Source organism: Cervus elaphus, chromosome 30, assembly GCF_910594005.1.
Source record: "Cervus elaphus chromosome 30, mCerEla1.1, whole genome shotgun sequence".
Lineage (NCBI taxonomy): Eukaryota > Metazoa > Chordata > Mammalia > Artiodactyla > Cervidae > Cervus > Cervus elaphus.
The window spans coordinates 28,326,646-28,345,153 of record NC_057844.1 but is presented as its reverse complement, the minus strand read 5'-3'; the positions used below and the strand labels follow the sequence as shown (position 1 = coordinate 28,345,153).

Sequence of the window (18,508 nt, the reverse complement as noted above, 5' to 3'; positions counted from 1 at the left end):
TAACATTTATTATAATGCTATCTTAATCTCATGTCCCATGCACCTACTCTCAACTGTTACAGATAAACTCATCAGGTCCAGGGCCTGCGTTTCTGTGTCATATTCATATTTATATCCTCCCCAATGCCGAGTGGAGAGTGACTGCTCTCTTCCTCTCTATGTGTGTGTATATATATATTAATTGGACTAAGTGTTATTTCACTTTACCTTGGCATCCGGTTCTAAGACCTGGTTGCCACTGCAAGCAGTACCAGTTAGACTTAGGTGACTGTCTGAAAGTTGCTTACTCTCTCCAAAGTGCATTTCTATCATTTATAAAATGGCATTTATAAAATGGGACTGAAAATTGGTTCTGCATCATAGGTTTGCTTCGGGGATTACATGAAATAACGCACTGACTAATCCTTCATTGAGGGGTATTTTGGCTTATTTGTTATTTTCTCATGTTTGTTCAGCTGCATCTGTGCTTCCTGTCCGTGTAAGATCTTATCCATCTTTCTATATATCTGGCAGCTACCTTAACTCCTCTGGACATCGCAATATATTGTCTTCAAGGAAAAATAAACAGATGCTCAGTCAGTGAATGTGGGATCCTTCCATTCTTATTCCTTGAAAATCTAGGTTCACAGGGATTAGACTACATAACAAATTTGAACTTTCAAGTATAAGGTGGAAGAAAGTAGAAAACCATGGCAATCACAGAGAATTTCATAGCTGTGGCAGCATGGTGGGAAATTAGCTTTGAGTTTTAAGAAAGTTGCATAAAACTTTGGTGAAAGAGCTTAAAAAGTTGCACAAATGGAAAAAGGGCAAGACTCTAGGACGAAGACTCAAAAATATCCTTTCTTCATAGCATTTTCTACCTCCTCTTTCCCTGTGATGGATACAATAAACCCTGACATCTAAGGGCTATTTAAATATCAGGTACTGTGACAGTTTGAGGGTTGAGTTTATTGGATTTTCATGTCATATTTCAGGAAGCTAGGAGAAGTTGATATTAAGTAAACATTCTGAAAAAAACCTCTTAGCAAACAGTTTCTGAGAAGGCAAAAGAAGGATATGCTTTTAAAGAAAATACAGATTTTTAAAATAGAAACTACAGCATTTAGTGTTGGCTCCAATGAGCTCTCTAAAGCAATCCCAAACTTGGTTACTGATGCTAGCAAACCACATACTAGTTGGAGAAGGACTTCTTTATGTTGGTTTAGAAAAGATGCCAAGCCGGGCACTGTGGGCTAGGGATGGAAAGCCTGCTCCTGTCTGCTGGGCTCTAAGAGCTTATTATACTGGCTCTGGGCAAAAAGAGATATTTACAACCCAACCGAAGCATGTGAAAAAGTGGTAAACTCCTGGGGAGAAAGGCAAACAGTTCAGGGAAATTTTGCAGTATTTAGATGGTTTGAATCAAAACAAACAAAAATCAAAGCAATAAAAAACAAAAATAAAACAGAGAAAAAAGGAAAAGATACCTATCTTCTTTAGTGTGCAATTATCAGAGTACGTCCAGAGGGTACTGACATGATTCTGTGTCTGTTTTTTCCCACTGGTGCAGGATCTTTGAAACTACTGATAGTGACATACAGTAAGAAATACATTTTTTAAGTTATAAATGGGTACTAGAGATGCAAGGTAAAACACCATAATGAATACCGTGTATGTTATATATGTAAGTTGTTAAGTGAGTAAGTTCTAAGAGTTCTCATCACAAGGAAAACATTTTTTTTTTTTTCTATTCTTTAGCATTGTATCTCTGGGATGATGGATATTCACTAAACTTACTGTGGTAGTCATGATGTATGTCAGTCAAATCACGTTGCCCACTTTAAACTGATACAGTGCTATATGTCAATTATGTCTCAATAAAACTGAGGGAGGAAAAAAGGAAGTAATACAGCACTGATAACAGTATATAGAACATACTAAGTGCTCAATATATGTTAGCTGCTCATAAGAAAGAAAAATTCCAGCACAACTCAAGGCACATATACAAATTACACTAAAGCTAAATAAATAAATACATAAATTTATGCTATCACAGTTATCTTTATCTTCTGATATTTTATATTCTAGTTTAGTCCATTTCATTTTTTTTTAATGTTGTTTGCAACCCATTAGGTTCATCTGATAATCTACCAATGGGCCTTGATTCACAGCATGAAAAACACCACAGTTTTAGTTTTTTATATACTCAGGGACCAGCAGATGGTCAGGGACATAGCAGACTCTCCAATAATAAATGTAAGGTGTACTCTTTAGGAGATGATCAGATTTCATCTTTTTTTTTTTTTTTTTTTGAGGCTAGACACAAATAGTTTGTGATTATTTAGAAACGCAAAATGGAAACCTCTAGGAGTCAGATGTTTTTATGATAAAAAGACACACCAAACTAACTTTATTCTCTTATCTCAGCAATTTAGTAAACCAGGGAAATACTAGGGACACGTGTGTCTGGATTTCAGCCAGGAACTCACAAAAGGCCAAGACACCAAACTGCTGGAGGCTACAGAGCGTTTTGTGAGTAGCTGGTTGAGTAACTCCACCAGAGAGGGTGATGGAAAGACTGAAAGCAAATGACGCAGGACGCCTCCAGGCTGTGTCCATTTTAAGAATAAGTTGAATGAGTCAGAAGGATCCATGTTTTTAAACTGTGAAGATGGCACAGATTATTCACTAGGTGCTCTTTGTGCTGTTGTTTATTTTTAATTGGAGGACGACTGCTTTACAGTGTCGTGTTAGTTCCTGCTGTGCAATGAAGTGAATCGGCTATAAGTACACGTCTCTCTTCTCACTTCTGGACCTCCCACCCCGCCCCCATCCCATCCATTCAGGTCTCACTAAGCCATCTTAAGCAAGGCACTCACTTTGAGACTCAATTTTCTCAGCTGTAAAATGGAAATGATAACAACCCATATCTGGCATGGTTTGCCAATAGAATCAAAAGAGAGTATACGTGAAAATGCCAGATAAATCTTAAAGTGCAAGATGAAACTAATTATTGTTAGAGAATATTGATTTGAGATGCATAACGATCTTAACAGAATTGAAGGATGGCCTGTTAATAAGATGAAATTTCATGAAGTTAAACACGAAGAACTTAACTTTACAAATCTATTACAGGATGTGTGGGATGGAACAGTCTTCCTTCCTATCAACAGTCTTGAGAACTGTAGCAGATTTAGGCTTAATGTGAGTTAACCATGTAATGTGGTAACCAAACCAAGACATTCACCTTAGGATATCTGACCAAAAGCATGGATCTCAACACTTGGGAGGTGCAGCCCCATTGTATTCTGCACCGGTAACATACATTAGGAACAACGGGCCACAGCTTAAGGGGCCCATGGAATGGGATATATTTCTAGAGTAGAGTAATCAGGTTGGCCAGTGATCTAGACATCACAACCTTCTATGAAGGATGATTAAAAGGACTAATGGTTTGGTTTAGAAAAAAGGAACTCGAGGACAGTACAACTCAAAGTGTGGTCAAGGGGCTGACAGTCCCCTGACCAGTCTTAAGTGAGGTGAGTTCAGACACTGAGAGTAAGTACTAAAACCATTTGTCACCATTTGGCATGGCTGTGCTATCCAAGTTCATGATTACTGGACTTGTCTTACTAAACAGGGTTGAGACCAGCTTGTGTGCTGGGCTCACAAGGTCCATGTTACATGTGACATTTCAAGATCAGTTTATCTAGCATAACCCAAAGTGTATAACGTACAGGATTCACTGTTTTACAGAAAGACTATTGTAGAAACTAGCTGGTGACTGTGGATTAGAGGTGAAGTTTGACAATACAGCCTCACTTCGTTTTGGTAAAAGTAAAAAGAATAGCCAAAGCTTTTAAAAATTACTTTAAAAACCTCTTTATTTTTATTTTTTTTAATGTGTATCATTTTAAAAGTCAGTATTGAATTTGTTACAGTATTGTTTTTGTTTTATGTTTTGGTTTTTTTTAGCTGCAAAGCATGTGGGATCTTAGCTTCCTGACCAGGGGTTGAGCCTGAACCCCCCAATTTGGAAGGCAGAGTCTTAACCACTGGACCGTCAGGTAAGACCCACTCAACATATTCTGTGGGACTGGCTTCTTTATGATGGTTAGTATTAAAACAAAGAAGTATTTGAGATACACATTTCCCCCTGTGAGTGGTTTCTGTCAATCAAACCTAAATTAGATAACAAAACTCACCATCGGGAATACTCATAGTCATAGTGTTTGACTGAAATGTTGTATAGACATTTAATATGTGGAATTGGTATTTCAAAGTAAACTTTTTGTTTAGTTCTGACAGCTGAACAACAGAAAAAAAGTTGCAAATGCAATCATGATTCTTCATATTAATTGCCTAAGTGTACACTTTTAGTAAAAATATGAACAATTTTTGTAATTCTTTTCTGTTTCCTGGTATATTTGTTTCAGTTATATTTATTGTAATGCAATTTTGTATCTTCAAAGCCTAATAAAACATTTAGTCTTGTATTTTCTCTAGTACAATCATTAGAGATTATCTAATGATTGTATCATTCATATTTCTAATATCATTCATGTTTCTAATAATTGTTTTGTAATGAATTTTACAAAAGTATCTTGGTCAGTGGCAGGCTGGGAATTTTTTAAAAAATTGATCATTCACTGTAGACAGTTTAAGAAACTTTGTTCTAGATTGAACAGAGGTTAGAAAAGTTTCTGTAAAGGGCCAGATAGTAAATATTAGAACACTACAGCTACTCAACTCTGCCTTTGCAGCCAAAAGAATGTGTGTGGCTTTATTCCAGTACAACTTTCTTTACCAAAGCAGGAGCAGTAGCTTGCTGAGCTCTGGTCTAGACAAAGAAGAAATCTGTATTCTGTGCCTCTCCAGAGAGACGAGTTGGAATCAGACGGGCACGTTTACATCAAGTCAACTTTTAGCTTATTATATGGAAGACTTCCAGTACTTAGGAAAAAATAAATTGCCTTGCATTTTAATGAACTCAAGTCTAGATGCTTATAAACAGAGGCTGAGTGAATTGCTGGATGCTCTGAAAGTAAATCCTGTGCTGGATAGGAGGTTGGAAAAGATGAGCGAAGAGCTCCTCTCACTCAAAGATCCAGGTTCGAGGATATTCACACATAACACTCTTCAATGTAAGATGTACTACTCTCCACCAAAGGAATGATGGAATGAAATGTAACTTCTCTCATTTGACTCTGCTGTTTGGAGCTGCCAGGTGGTGTCTTATTTAGTGGGACATTTGAGGTTATGAAAGGCAATGGGGGGGAGGGTGCAGGCAGAGGCTCAGACCAGGCCCCCTGACAACAGCTGCAGCTCCTCTGAAATGCCCACGGCATCCAGGCTAGGAGGTGCTGGCTGCAACGTGGCAATTAGTCATGGTTTCTTTGTTGCTTTCCACCTTGGGGTCATGATTTCAGAGAGCTTTATTAAAACTATGACTTTAACCAAGACCTTCTTTTGAAGCCACTCGTCTTCCCTCAGGAAATCTTAGGTAAGAGTCATGTGTAAGCGTCTCATACTTTCCTCACTTAGCAGAGATCCTCATTGGAGTCTTCAGTCTCTGACTTTAACTTTGAATAGAACCCACATCACATTAACACTGACTGTAATGAGGGGATTTCAGTGTCATCATAAAGCAAGTATGAATTCTGTAGGTCATAATGAAGAAACCGTTTTCTGAGCAAGAGTAGCTTTGCATGTGCCTTGGTTGTTTTTAATTTAGAGGAAACTTCAAACTTCTTTTGGCTTTTTCTAAAAAAGTGAGAACATTCGTAACTGAAATTATATATGCTTCAGAGACAAATGCCAAAAACAGACACTGCAAAGGGAAGGATTTTGTCTTTTTTAAACAAAATCTGACCATCTCTTTACACTGGAAACAGGAGCCCATACGAGCCCACAGATGTAAGAGGTGGCTACTCCACAAGTACATGGAAATTTAGACGTGTATCTCCCATTAAAGTTGACTGGAGCTGAGTGTCTGAGCCCTCCTGTTCAGAAGCACGGCCCTGCCACTTGCAGCATTGCAAGGGGAGAAGCCTGAGGCCAGACGTGGGCAATGGCTGGGTCCTCAGCCTCTCAGAAATGCAGGGGTTTAGTAAGTCTTTCAGTGAGATGCATGGCCAAGATTGAGGACACTCTACCTGCTTCTCATGGGGAAAGTAATCTTGAATCTTTAGAGGGCTGCTTTTCTCTTCTGCAAAGTGGCAAGGTGCGATTTCAGTTGTCCTGGTGCTTTACGAGTGAGTGGCATTTGATGTACAAGGAAAGTGCATGCCTAACTAAGTATGAATGAGGCTTCACCACTGTCATCTATTTGTGGATTTTGTTTTGTTTTTTTTTCCCCTATCTTGGGTCAACCCACCAAACTCTTCAGAATTAAACAAAATCAGGTGAGAACCAAATTCAAAGCAGAGCAATGAAATTCATGGCTCTTTTAACCACGAGAGATCCAAAGGTAAATTTCCACGAAGACATTAAATAAATTGTGGACTTGAGTACAAAAAGCAAGAAATATCCCTCTTCTAAAACAACAATAAAAATACCTAATTGTATATATTGCTGAGGAAGCCCTTCTGGGTCTTAGGCCGAGCGCCAGAAGCTCATGACAATACATTTCTGAATCTCTCTCAAGGGCCAGGAAGGGCAGAACAGCTGGGTTCAGATCCTGCCTGTGCCATTTCTGAGTGGCTCTGGGCAAGTTACTCGGCTTCCCTGTCCTTCAATCTCTGCATCTGTGACATGCGGTTAGTGATGAGCAGTGGTACCGGCTGTGGCACCTGCTCACCACACCACAGAGTTCTAAGAAGCACACACAGCCTTCTGGGGCCCTGGAGGGAGAAGCATGACCGTGTTCCCAGGTGGTGAAGCCATTTGGGGATGACATTCTGGGGAATTAAACATGTCTGGGCCTCTGCAGATTAGAGGTGAGCATTGTGTTTCTGTTTCTTGGATTGATTAAAATAGGGACAAACCCAGAGGAAACGCTACTGTCTTTTTTTCCCTTCTGCCAAACAAACTAATTCCACAGTTGATTGAAGCTCCTGTGGTGCTTGGCTCTCAAGTTTCACTTTCTGCTTTTGATTATTTAGCCTGGTCCTAGTCTGCATTTAGTGTTTTTTTGCAGTAAAATAAAAGATTGGCTGAAGCTCCAATACTCTGGCCACTTGATGCGAGAGCCAACTCATTGGAAAAGACCCTCATGCTGGGAAAGACTGAAGGCAAAAGGAGAAGGGGGTGACAGAGGTTGAGTTGATCAGATGGTATCACTGACTCAATGGACGTGGGATTGAGCAAACTATAGGAGATAATGAAGGACACAGAAGCCTGGTGTGCTGCAGTCCATGGTGCCATGGAGAGTTGGACACAACTGAGAGACAGAACAACAACAAAGGACTGGTCTGTGACTTGTGTAAGGAGCAGATCACAGGGACACGTGCCACCACCAGGGTCTCCTATGTAGTTGCTTAGACCACAGCCCCCAATGCGTGTCACGACTAAGATTCACGAGTGGGTGGAGACCACTCACTGGATTTATTTATTTCAAAATTCAGGCCACGAGTCCCTACGTAACAACGTGGAAAGCCCTGTTTTATCCAAGTGCCTGCATCCATGGGGCCCACAGCTAAGTAGGGACTGTAAGTGTATACACCACCATAGCCAATGTAAGGCATAAATTAAGAATGTCAGAATGCCGAAGGGACCAATTTACAGAGGAGCTTCTGCGAAGGTAACATGGCCTAATGCATGTTATTCAAGCCTGTCCCACGTGTGGGTTTTGAAATGCTGGTGATAAGGGAAGAATTCAATCATACCACTTGGTTGAAAACAAATCGTGTCGTTAGTTTTTGGCATTTGTGTTTGTGATACATAGCAGCTAAGGATCTGCACTGGCAGCCGGACAGACCAGCCACACAGGCGTGGCTGTGCTTGGTTTAATAAGAACCATGTGTTACAACCAAAACAACATCTGACCTTCCTGCTTCAGTGTATGTACTTCTCAAGGGCTCTATTCAGCCAGACAGCTGTTGGGACGTTTATTCCCACATTTTTCATTTTCTTTGACCCGGACAAATTGCCCATGTTTTAATATATTCTCTGGATATTGTTTTTCACCATTTTACCTCCTTAGCTTGAATCTTTGGTTCCTAGCTCAAACTCCAAATTGTTTTGAAGGTGAGGTCAACCAAAATTCATTTGCGCTTCTTTTTGGGTGCTATTTTAGAGCAGAAAGTCAGGCTAAAGTTATTTTTAAAGATTTGGTTACTCGGGAGTGACTTAAAATCCATGGGTTGTAATGACTTCTCTGTGTAGACCAGAATAAAGAACACTTTCTTAAAACTAAGGGATGTTTTCTCTGCTTCTTCAAAATATAGTGAGGCTTGACTTGTTACATACTGAAGATGTGAAATGAAAAAAGTAGCTAACGATTTTAGTTCTGAGTTTCCTAAAAGGATCAATTCAGTGAGAAAGAGAGGTCTTTCAGCACAGTGGTTATGGGCCTCAGTTTTGGAGTCAGACACACCTGAAGTTGAAACCCTGCTCCTCCACCATCTAATAGATCACAGGCAAGGGACTTAGCCAGTTCAGGTTTTATTTTCCTTCTCTAGAAAACAGAGACCCTCTGCCACAATGTATGAAATACCATAACATAGCTTGTGGAAAACAGTAAGTGCTCAATAAAGTATAGCTTTGTTTCAGAACTGAAATTGCCAGCCTTACACCTACAGAGAGAAAAATGCCTGCAAAGTCCTATAAGAGAGAGGAAGTGTAGTGACTCTGGAAACTGAAGGACGTCCCCTGTGACTAGAGAAAAGGGCAAGGGGTGAGAATGGAGAGACGGGCGAGTTCTGAATCCTGTTGTTACCCTCTCCCTCCACCTGCTCAACCACGATGAAATGAACCAGCCTGACAATAAACACATCCTGAACTGGACTTGAAACAAAATGCCATAGGAAAGAATGAAGCAGAAGACACCTGGCATGACCCGCCCCATAGATTCTGTTCTTCATTCTCTTAATCTACAAATCACTGGAGAACTTGAGTCTAATATGGAGTGGACATTTACAACTAAACGAACTTCTGAAAGATGATCACAAACAAGGCGTTTTATGTTTGTATGCAAACCCTCTGATCAAAACTAAAGCAAAGTGAAACAGATGTTAGCCTAGGTTCCTATCAGGCTTATTCATGATGCTTATGATAAGACGAGATATTTGGAGAATAAACACATAGACGGTCAGTCATTTCAGAATTTTGGTTAGGTTCATGTTGTTTTTAATCTGTGAATGCAGCTTGTCCTGCTGGTACAGACATGGTCTTAGTAAGGTGTAGTAAGTTATACCTACCTTTTTCCTTTGGAAGTTCACATCAAGTTTCATTGAGGCACACTTGTTCAATGTATTTAGTCGTCTAAAAAGAAAGAAAAATGTGATCATTGCTATCACTAATGAACCTAAATCTTTCCAGTTTGATGATTCTCATCGGTTGCCAGTGAAGCTGAAAGTGCAGAAACAACCAATCACATCCCCAGAAAGGACACTACCCAGAGATGGTACATGATAAAGGGTTCCCTCTTGTTCTCCAGCCTCCAGACCTGAGAGGACCTTCCATGAAGCTTACCAATCCTTGCTGCTTCCCTTTCATCATTCTTGGAACCCATGGGAAGTAATTTTAAGCCATATTTTCACCAGCCCCTCATTTCATCTGCCACTTTGACTTTCTCTCCAGTCTATCCTGCTAATCCCCAAATTTGGATCAACTCAACCATCTCTCTTCTCTCCTGCTCTTGTGTATAAATGGGAAAAGAACTCACATTATAGTGCTGAATTATATATGCCACGAACTGAATTGTGTCCTTCCCAAACTCAACAGTTTGAAGCCCTAAACCCCAATGTGATTGTATTTGGAATAAGAAGTGATTAAGGTTAAATGAAGTCATAGGTAGAGCCTTAATCCAATAGAATTAATGTCTTTAAAGGAAGAGACTGATTCAATGGACATGAACTTGGGCAAACTTCGGGAGATGGTGAGGGACTGAAGCCTGGCATGCTTCAGTCCATGGGGTTGCAAAAAGTCGGACACGACTTGGTGACTGAACAAAGGATGAGACACCAGAACACCCCCTCCCTCTCTCTCAATCAGCCATGGGAGGACATGGCAAGAAGGTGGCTGTCTGCAAGCTAGGAAGAGAGTCCTCACCAGAAACCAAACCTCACTGGCACCTTGATCTTGGACTTCCCAGCCTCCAGAACTGTGAGAAATTAAACTTCTGTTGTTTAGGCACCCAGTCTGTGGTATTTTGTTTTAGCGGTCTGTGATGACTAGTACATAGCAATGCTTACATTTTGAAATTCTCCCTCAGCTGGGCTCCTCAAATTGCTAACCAGCATTTATTTCATTTTTTCTCTCTGTTGGCATTCATTCTCAGATCATGAAAAATATCACAATTCCTCAACAGACCATTGCCAGTGAGAAAATACAGCTTAAGTCATTAATTCTTTTAACATTTCTTTCCTTCATCATATGAAATGTTCATATTCTTTTTAAAAAATATTTTTCTTTATTTATTTGACTGTATGTCATGCAAACTCAGTCATAGCATGAGGGATCTAGTTCCCTGACTAGGGATTGAATCTAGGTTCCCAGCATTGGGAGCATGGAGTCTTAGCCACTGCACCACCAGGGAAGCCCAAGATGTTTATACTCTTTTTCAAAGCTAACCCTTTATCATGTGTTTGACTGTAACATCCACCACATCATCTGGGTTCTTTTTACTCTGCATAGGAATAAAGAGATATCAGCTCTTAAACTAGATTCTGATGACGGTTATCTCCTTTCTCTAGCCTGGACACCCCACCTGAGCTCCAGAGCTACATTTTTCAGCTATTCACTAGTCTCATTCATCTGTGGGGTCCTCCTGGCCCTTCAAACTCACCTATGAAAACTGAACTCACTGTATTCTCTTCAAAACCTGTTTTTCCTGTTTAAAGTCTTGTCTTGATTAACAGCATCACCAGTAAGTCACCCAAGCTAGATAACAGAGCCATCTTCCTGTTAATTAGACCGCCACGATGTCTGTGAATTTTGCCTCTTCTTGGTCGTACTCAGCCCCGTCTCATCTTTTACTTAGAGGCAGGAGACAGACAGCCTGTTAAACTGGTTTCACTAATGCTTCACATTGAAATAGTTCTTCTTGTCAGCTTCTTATTGTGATATTTACTTAAAGTCAGCCATCTCCAGTTTACCCACTTATTAGACATTCATCAGTGTCAACTGTGACAGGCAGTTATGGACTAGAAGCTGATCACCTCGTCTGAAGCTATCTTCCCTCAGGTCCTTTGCTCCTGTACCTGATAGCCAGTTCCAAATGTGTGAAGGTCTCTACCTAAGAGCTAAAAGTGTTATCTGAGATGCATTATGTACAGTTGATCTGTGGGCAGCATAGGTTTGAACAGTGTGGGTTCATTCAAACACACATTTTTTTTTGTCAATAAATACACAGGAGGGACTTTCCTGGTGGTCCAGAGGCTAAGACTCCATGTTCCCAATGCAGGGGGCCCAGGTTCGATCCCTGGTTAGGGAACGAGATCCCACATGTCGCAACTAAAGATCCTCCATGCTGCAACTAAGATCTGGTGGAGCCAAATGAAAAAACAAATAGGAAATTTTTTTTGAGATTTGCAATATTTTGAAAAAAGCTTGCAGACGAACCAACACAATACTGAAGTAGAAGAACAACGTTGGAGAATTGACACTACCCAACTTTTAGACTCACCATAAAGCTATAGTAATCAAGACAGTATGATAGTGGTAAAAGAAGAGACAAATCATCAGTGGAATAGAATAAAGAGCCCAGAAATAGACCCACACAAATATAGCTAACTAATCTTTGACAAAGGAGTAAAGGCAACACAATGGAGAAGAGATAGGTTTTCAACAAACAATGTTGAAAAAACTGTACATCCACATGCAAAAAAAAGTCAGTCTAGACACAGATCTTATACCTATCACATAAATTAACTCAAAATGGGTCACAGATCTAAATGTAAGCACAAAACTGTAACACTCCCAGAAGATGTCATAGGAGAATATCTAAAAGACCTTAGGTTTAGTGATGACTTCCTAGATACAACATCAAAGGCATAATCTATGAAATAAATACTTGACAAATTGGATTTCATTAAATTAAAAACTTCTACTCTGTGAAAGACACTGTCCAATGTATGAAAGGATATGCCATAGGTGTGAAGAAAATATTCATAAAAATCACATCTGATAAAGGACTGTTACCTAAAAAATACAAAAAACAACTTAAAATCAAAATAATAAAACAATCCAATTTAAAAAAACAGACAAAAATTGGGATACCTCACCAAAACAAGATACACTGGTCACAAATAAGCATATAAAAAATGTTCCACATCATATATCATTACAAAATTGCAAATTAAAACAACTGTGAGATACCATAACATACTTATTAGAACAACAACATTCTAAAACATTGGTATTACCAAATGCAGGCCAGGACGAGGAATGACAGAAACTCTCATTCATTGCTGGTGGGAGTGCAAAATGGTACAACCCCTTTGGAAGACAGTTTGGCAGTTTCTTATAAAACTAAACATCTTCTTACTATATATTCCAGTAGTTATACTCCTAGCTGTTTACTCAAAGAGTTGAAAACTTATTGCACACAAAAACTTGCACAGGAATTATTTTTTAATCCATAAAGACAAATATTGTATTTCTAAAGGACACATACACTTAAAATATAAAACAATGTGACCAAACTTTTGCAGCCAACATGTCCACAATAGCAGTGGGTGTGAGGTGCTACTGCACAGGGATGTTTATAGCAGCTTTATTCATAATTGCCAAGACTTGGAAGTGACCAAGAGGTTCTTCAGTAGGTGAACCGATAAACTGTGGTACATCCAGACAATGGAATGTTATTCAGCGCTAAAGAAATGAGCCATCAGCCCATAAAGAGACATGGAGGAACCTTAAATGCACATTACTAAGTGAGAGAAGCCAATCTGAAAGGCTACATACTATATGATTCCAACTATATGGCATTCTGAAAGAGGCAAAACAGTAAAAAGATCAGTCGTTATAGGGACAGTAAAAAGATCAGTGGTTACTATTGGTGAGGAGGGAGAGGGGAATCACAGGATGGACAGAAAGGGTAGAGGATGGTTAGAGCAATGAAATATTGCGTATGATACTATAATGGTGGATACATGACACTATACATTTGTCAAAACCCATAAAATGTATAAGGCTGAGACTGAAGCCTATGCAAACTACAGACTCTGGGTGACAACGATGTGTCCGTGTAGGTTCACAGCTGTAAGGTATCACTTGGGTGGGGATGTTAATGGCGGGAGAGGCTGTGCATATGTGGCCACAGGTGGGTAGATGAGAACTCCGAATACTTTGTGCTTAATTTTGCTGTGTGTCTAAAACTGCTCTAAAAATAAAACCTATTATTTAAAAACGTAATCTTTGTTTTGTTCATTTAAAAGTCATTTTATTTCTTGGAGTTTGAAATTACTGATGTAAAGTGATCTGCATTTCTTTTGCTCTGAATCTACTTTGTTATTAGTACTCAATTCTATCTACAAAATTGTCATGATTAAAGACATCTTAGAAATTCTGGATACAATTTCAAATATCATATGCACAACTATTCAGTTCTTCCACTCACGATGGATACATTTATCCAATCATCATGCCATATACTTTAAATATCTTATAATTTTGTCAGTTATACCTCAATAAAGCTGAAAAAATGCAACTGATTTTTTAAGCTGGGAACAAAAGACAAAGAGGAAAAACACTCTTTACGGTGACCTGAGACTAGGCAGACATTCCCAGCATGGTGTAGCATCAGTCTGTATTTATCTTCTATAAGGTAAACAATGGCTAGACTCTCCAAGAATAGAAAATGGATAAAACACACACCCTGGAGGGATGGAGATGCCTCTTTAAGGACTGGCTGCTTCAGGTAAAAGAACATGTCATATAACAGAAGGATTCACAGCCCTTTATCAAAACCACCATGAATTCTATGACTACAGCCAGGCTGCATTTAGGACAAATATTAGCATCAGCATTTATTTCCCTCTAACCTAATGATGGGGCTTCCTAGGTGACTCTGTGGTTAAGAATCCGCCTGCCAATGCAGGAGAGGCGGGTTCCATCCCTGGGACGGGAAGATCCCCTGGAGGAAGAAGTGGCAACCCGCTCCACTGACAGAGATGCCTGGAGGGCTACAGTCCCTGAGGTTGCAAAGAACTGGACAGACTGAGCAACTAAACAACAAACAATAAAAATCACTTAATGATAAGTAACATAAAACCCTTGGGAAAACCTGAGCTGTCTGTCACTGGTGGCCTGGAAAACTATCCCTGCATGAACAGGAATTATAAAATGTGTTTTCTTCGCTGCATGAACAGTGTGTCTTCCACTGGATTAGAGCCTCTTTTGAGAGGAACCATAATTTATTCTTCTAATCCACCTGAAACCTAGCAGGAAATTTTATACATGATAGTCTCTGTAGGTTTTTCTTTTAAACTGAACATACTTTGTTTACATTGGTCCAATCAGCAACTGACTTTAGTCACAATAGACCTTGTGTAGTCTGAAGAACAGAATTATTCTCCCCACTGAATATGACGGGCTGAGAGCTGCACCTCATTTGCATCTCTAATGCCCAGCACAGGCACTGGTTCAGAGAGAATCCACTGGGTAAATGTTTGCTAAGGAAATACTAGAACCTGGCAGGCTCTGGGGACCGACTGGCCTGACCTCTTTTATTTTCAAATGAGGAGACTAAGGCTCTGAGAGAAAACACTTGCTCAGGGGAACCATGCAGCAGCTAGACAGCTGGACTTTGCCCCGTCCAGAGATTTCTCCGCTCCAGCCTCCTCAAGGAGGATCCAGGAGGCCTAGGAGATGACAGCCCATGTCCTGGACCTTGCACAGGCTGGTCAATAAATGATAGTTTCCTTCCCCTCGCTACATTTTCCATGGAAAGTGGAAACCCATGACGCATATTGAAGCTGTGCAGTTTGTGCTTTGGGCAAACTGGATTTACGTGTTGACATAAGCAAAGCAGTTTGACCCTTTCAAACCGACCGCCCACAATGTCCATGGCTACCAGAACCTGTTAATTTATACTGTTGTCTTCAGAAGGCTTTAGAAGGGTTCATACATTAGTAAAGGAGAAAGAGTCAGAAGTCTCATTTTAAAAGTGAAACTTGAAATTCTGTAGGGAAAGTCAACAGGAAGAGAAGAAGCTGAGATACAACCATCTGACAGTGGGCACCATGTTCCAGAAACAAGTCGAGGGGCTGGGAATGAAGAGGTGAACCAGATGTGGTCCCTGCCCATGAGGATCTCACAGTTCTGAGTGGGATATAAATATGATGAACAAAAGGAAAAGCAATTAACTCTCAGGACGCAGAAGGACAAAGCCTCCCAGAGGAGGCAGTATTTGAGCAAGGCAATGAAGGACTGAGAGAAATTCGCTGCCCAGATGAAAAGGACTATAGGCAAAGCCAGCAGTCATTAACTGGAGTGCCCTAGTCTCGGAACTGCAAGGATGTGAGCAGGAATCACTGGTGGGATGGGCAGGGGTCAGATCACGAAGAACCAAAATGAAGACGTTAGAGCAATCTGCAGCAAAGGGGAGCTACTGAAGGAGTTAGGAGAGTAATGCAATGCCACTGCATGCCGGAGACAAAACTGGGGGCAGGATGGAGAAGGAACTGAAGAAGAATGACTGTGGAAGACAGTTATAAGAGTTTAGGTGAGAGATGGCAAAGAGGAGCAGAAGGGGAGTAAGAGCAGATGAAGACTTGGCCGCTGATGTAGAAGCGTGGGGGCCGGGGAGAAATAGAGGGTGACTTCTGGGTCTCAGGCTTTTGCCAATGTGCCTGTGTCAATCAGCAGGGAAAACCGTGAAGTAGGGAGGGGCCAGGAACTGGGATTCAGGGAAGAGACACAAGGTCATGCTGGGATGCCTTGTGACATCCAGACCCACTTCGGAATGATCAGCAAGCAGAGGATATACACAGAGGATACATAATCATTAAACCAATCTTCCAGGGAGAATTCAGTGCCCTGGAAACTCCCATGCTCAAGGGCTGGGTGGAGCAGGAGGAGCTGGGCTGGGGGAAGGTGTAGTCAGAGATACAGGAGGTCCACGGAACCAGCTCAAAGTGGTCCTGGAAGCCACAGAAGGAGCATTACAGAGAGAAGGGAGCAGTTGGTTCATTGTATCAAATATTTAAGAGTAACTGATACAAAACAAAAAATATGCCTCTTGGGTTAGCAGTCATCGCAGGCAGCAGCTTCGGAGAAGCCTGAGTAGAAGGCTGAGCTGTGAGTGATTGCCGTGAAGAAGTGTAGCTCTGGAGGAGAGAGATTTAGGGCATTTGAGGAGAAAATGAATAATTTATTGCCACACAATATCCTCTCACAGATAGAAGCGTTAAAATAATTTGTGAACTGACAGGTTATTTTCTTCCAGGTTCCAATGCAATTTAACAAACATGTATTGAATTCCTGCGCGGCACATGGCCACAGAGCACCGTGAGCCCATGATGTACCGAACAAGATATGGCTCCTAGCAGTGAGCACTATGGAGCCTGGAGGGCGTCCCTCACCTCCCCAGCTAAACACATGTGACAATGGGGTCAGTGTGCAGCGAGCTGTGCCCGGGCTGCCCTGACTGACGAGGGGACACCCGGGAGGAGAATGAGGGAAAGGCAGGCAGGGTGCTTGCTGGGGGCGTGGGGACCAGAGGGAGATGGGGAGGGTGGTCAGGGCCCCGTCTGAGCGGTGTCCCACTCGGTCACTGTGACAGAGCCGGGGAGACACAGAGAGGCCCTCTGCACTTGGCGCATATACGGGAGCGGTGGCGCCCTTTCCTTCTCCTCTTAGATGCATATTTTACCTTTAAACTACCAGACTCTAGACTGCTCATGAGGTCTTCCATGCTGACTTAATGGTCAGTTTCCTGGGCTATTTTTCTAATATTCTTGCCAAAAGCTCAAGAGGAATAACAGGCAGGGGTGCGGATTCATCTCTGACGTGCGATTCTGATTAAAGCTGCAGCCTGAACTTCTCACCCTCCTCACCAGGGTCAGAGATGAAAGGTCTCCAGCCCTGTCTGCTGAGGAGTGCCCCAGGCGTGGCCCTCAGAGACGGTCAAGAGCAAGTCACCTGGTCCAGGGCCCAGAGGTGAGCGCCCCCGGGAGCAGCGGCTCCTCCTTGCGGGGCCTGGGAAAGGTCCCCTGTCTGTACGGTGGTTCACAGAACAGACTCCACAGAGCAGGGTGGAGAGCTCTGCCACAGACACGTGTCTGGTGTCTTCTCGGCCAGGGCGAGGCCTTTTAGATACCACAGGCCATCCAGCGGGACGAGTTTCTGGTGTCTGGGGGGAAAGAAAGGTGTCATCGGAAGTCGCAAGGGGCTGTCACCAGGCCACAGCTGAACCAGGGGAGGCCATGCCTCTCCCTTCCCGAGCTGTTCACTCTGGCTGTTCTTCTAGCAAGTGGTCCTGGGGCAGCAGAAACGCTGGCTCCTCACAAACTGGCCCTGGATATCAGTGGAGGTGTGGGAGAGGGATGGTAAAGCATGGACTGATCTTGCTATATGATATTCAAGGGGGAGGGGATGTACATGTGGCATGGCACTGTATGAGTTGCATAATATATATTTTTAATTGACTTACAGTTGACAGACCACCTCAGGTAAGTTTAAGGTGTATGACATAATGATTTGATATTTGAAATGATCATCATAATAAGTTTAATGTCCATCATCACACATAGTTATTATCTTTTTTTTCCTGTGATGAGAATTCTTAAGACCTACTCTTTCAGCAACTTTCAAATATGCAATACAGTATTGCTAACTATAGTCACCATGCTGTACATTACATCCCCAGAAAATAATTTGAAATCAGCAATAGCCTCGAATGATGAGAGTTTTGGGGAAGAGTGCAAGCTCCCTCCGCAAATTGATCAAGGACATTAGCCACAGTGGCCCACAGGTAAAGAGCTAAAAACAAAATAGGGGCCTCCCAGGTGGCGCCTGTGGTAAAGAATCCACCTGCCAATGCAGGAGACGCAAGAGACGTGAGCTCCATCCCTGGGTCGGGAAGATCCCCTGGAGGAGGGAATGGCAACTCACTCCAGTACTCTTGTCTGGAAAATTCCATGTACAGAGGAGCCTGGCGGGCTACAATCCATGGAGTCACAAGGAGTCGGACCCGACTGAGCGACTAAGCACACAAAAACAAAAGAACAGGTTTCCTTGGACTTCTTCAGTTTGTGGATTTCAAAGTTTAAATTCACCTACGCCTGTACTAGAGAAGTCAGACGGGGTGTCCTCAGCTTTTTAACTTTTCACAATTTGCATCTAATCCAGATAAAATTTCTCCAGTGGGAATTAGGCTGGGTTGAAGCAAGGGTCATACCAGGGATTTCTGAGAAAACTG

General features: G+C 41.6%; 1 protein-coding gene across 7 annotated transcripts in view; it reads right to left on the bottom strand.

Annotated features, from left to right (window-relative positions):
• Window positions 1–18,508, bottom strand: part of STARD13 (StAR related lipid transfer domain containing 13) — a 220,364-nt gene that overhangs the window by 26,985 nt on the left and 174,871 nt on the right. For all 7 annotated transcript variants that reach the window (XM_043891735.1, XM_043891740.1, XM_043891736.1 and 4 more), the window contains exon 4: window positions 9,342–9,405. In XM_043891735.1, the coding sequence (XP_043747670.1) occupies window positions 9,342–9,405 (64 nt within the window). The remainder of the gene's footprint in view (window positions 1–9,341; window positions 9,406–18,508) is intronic.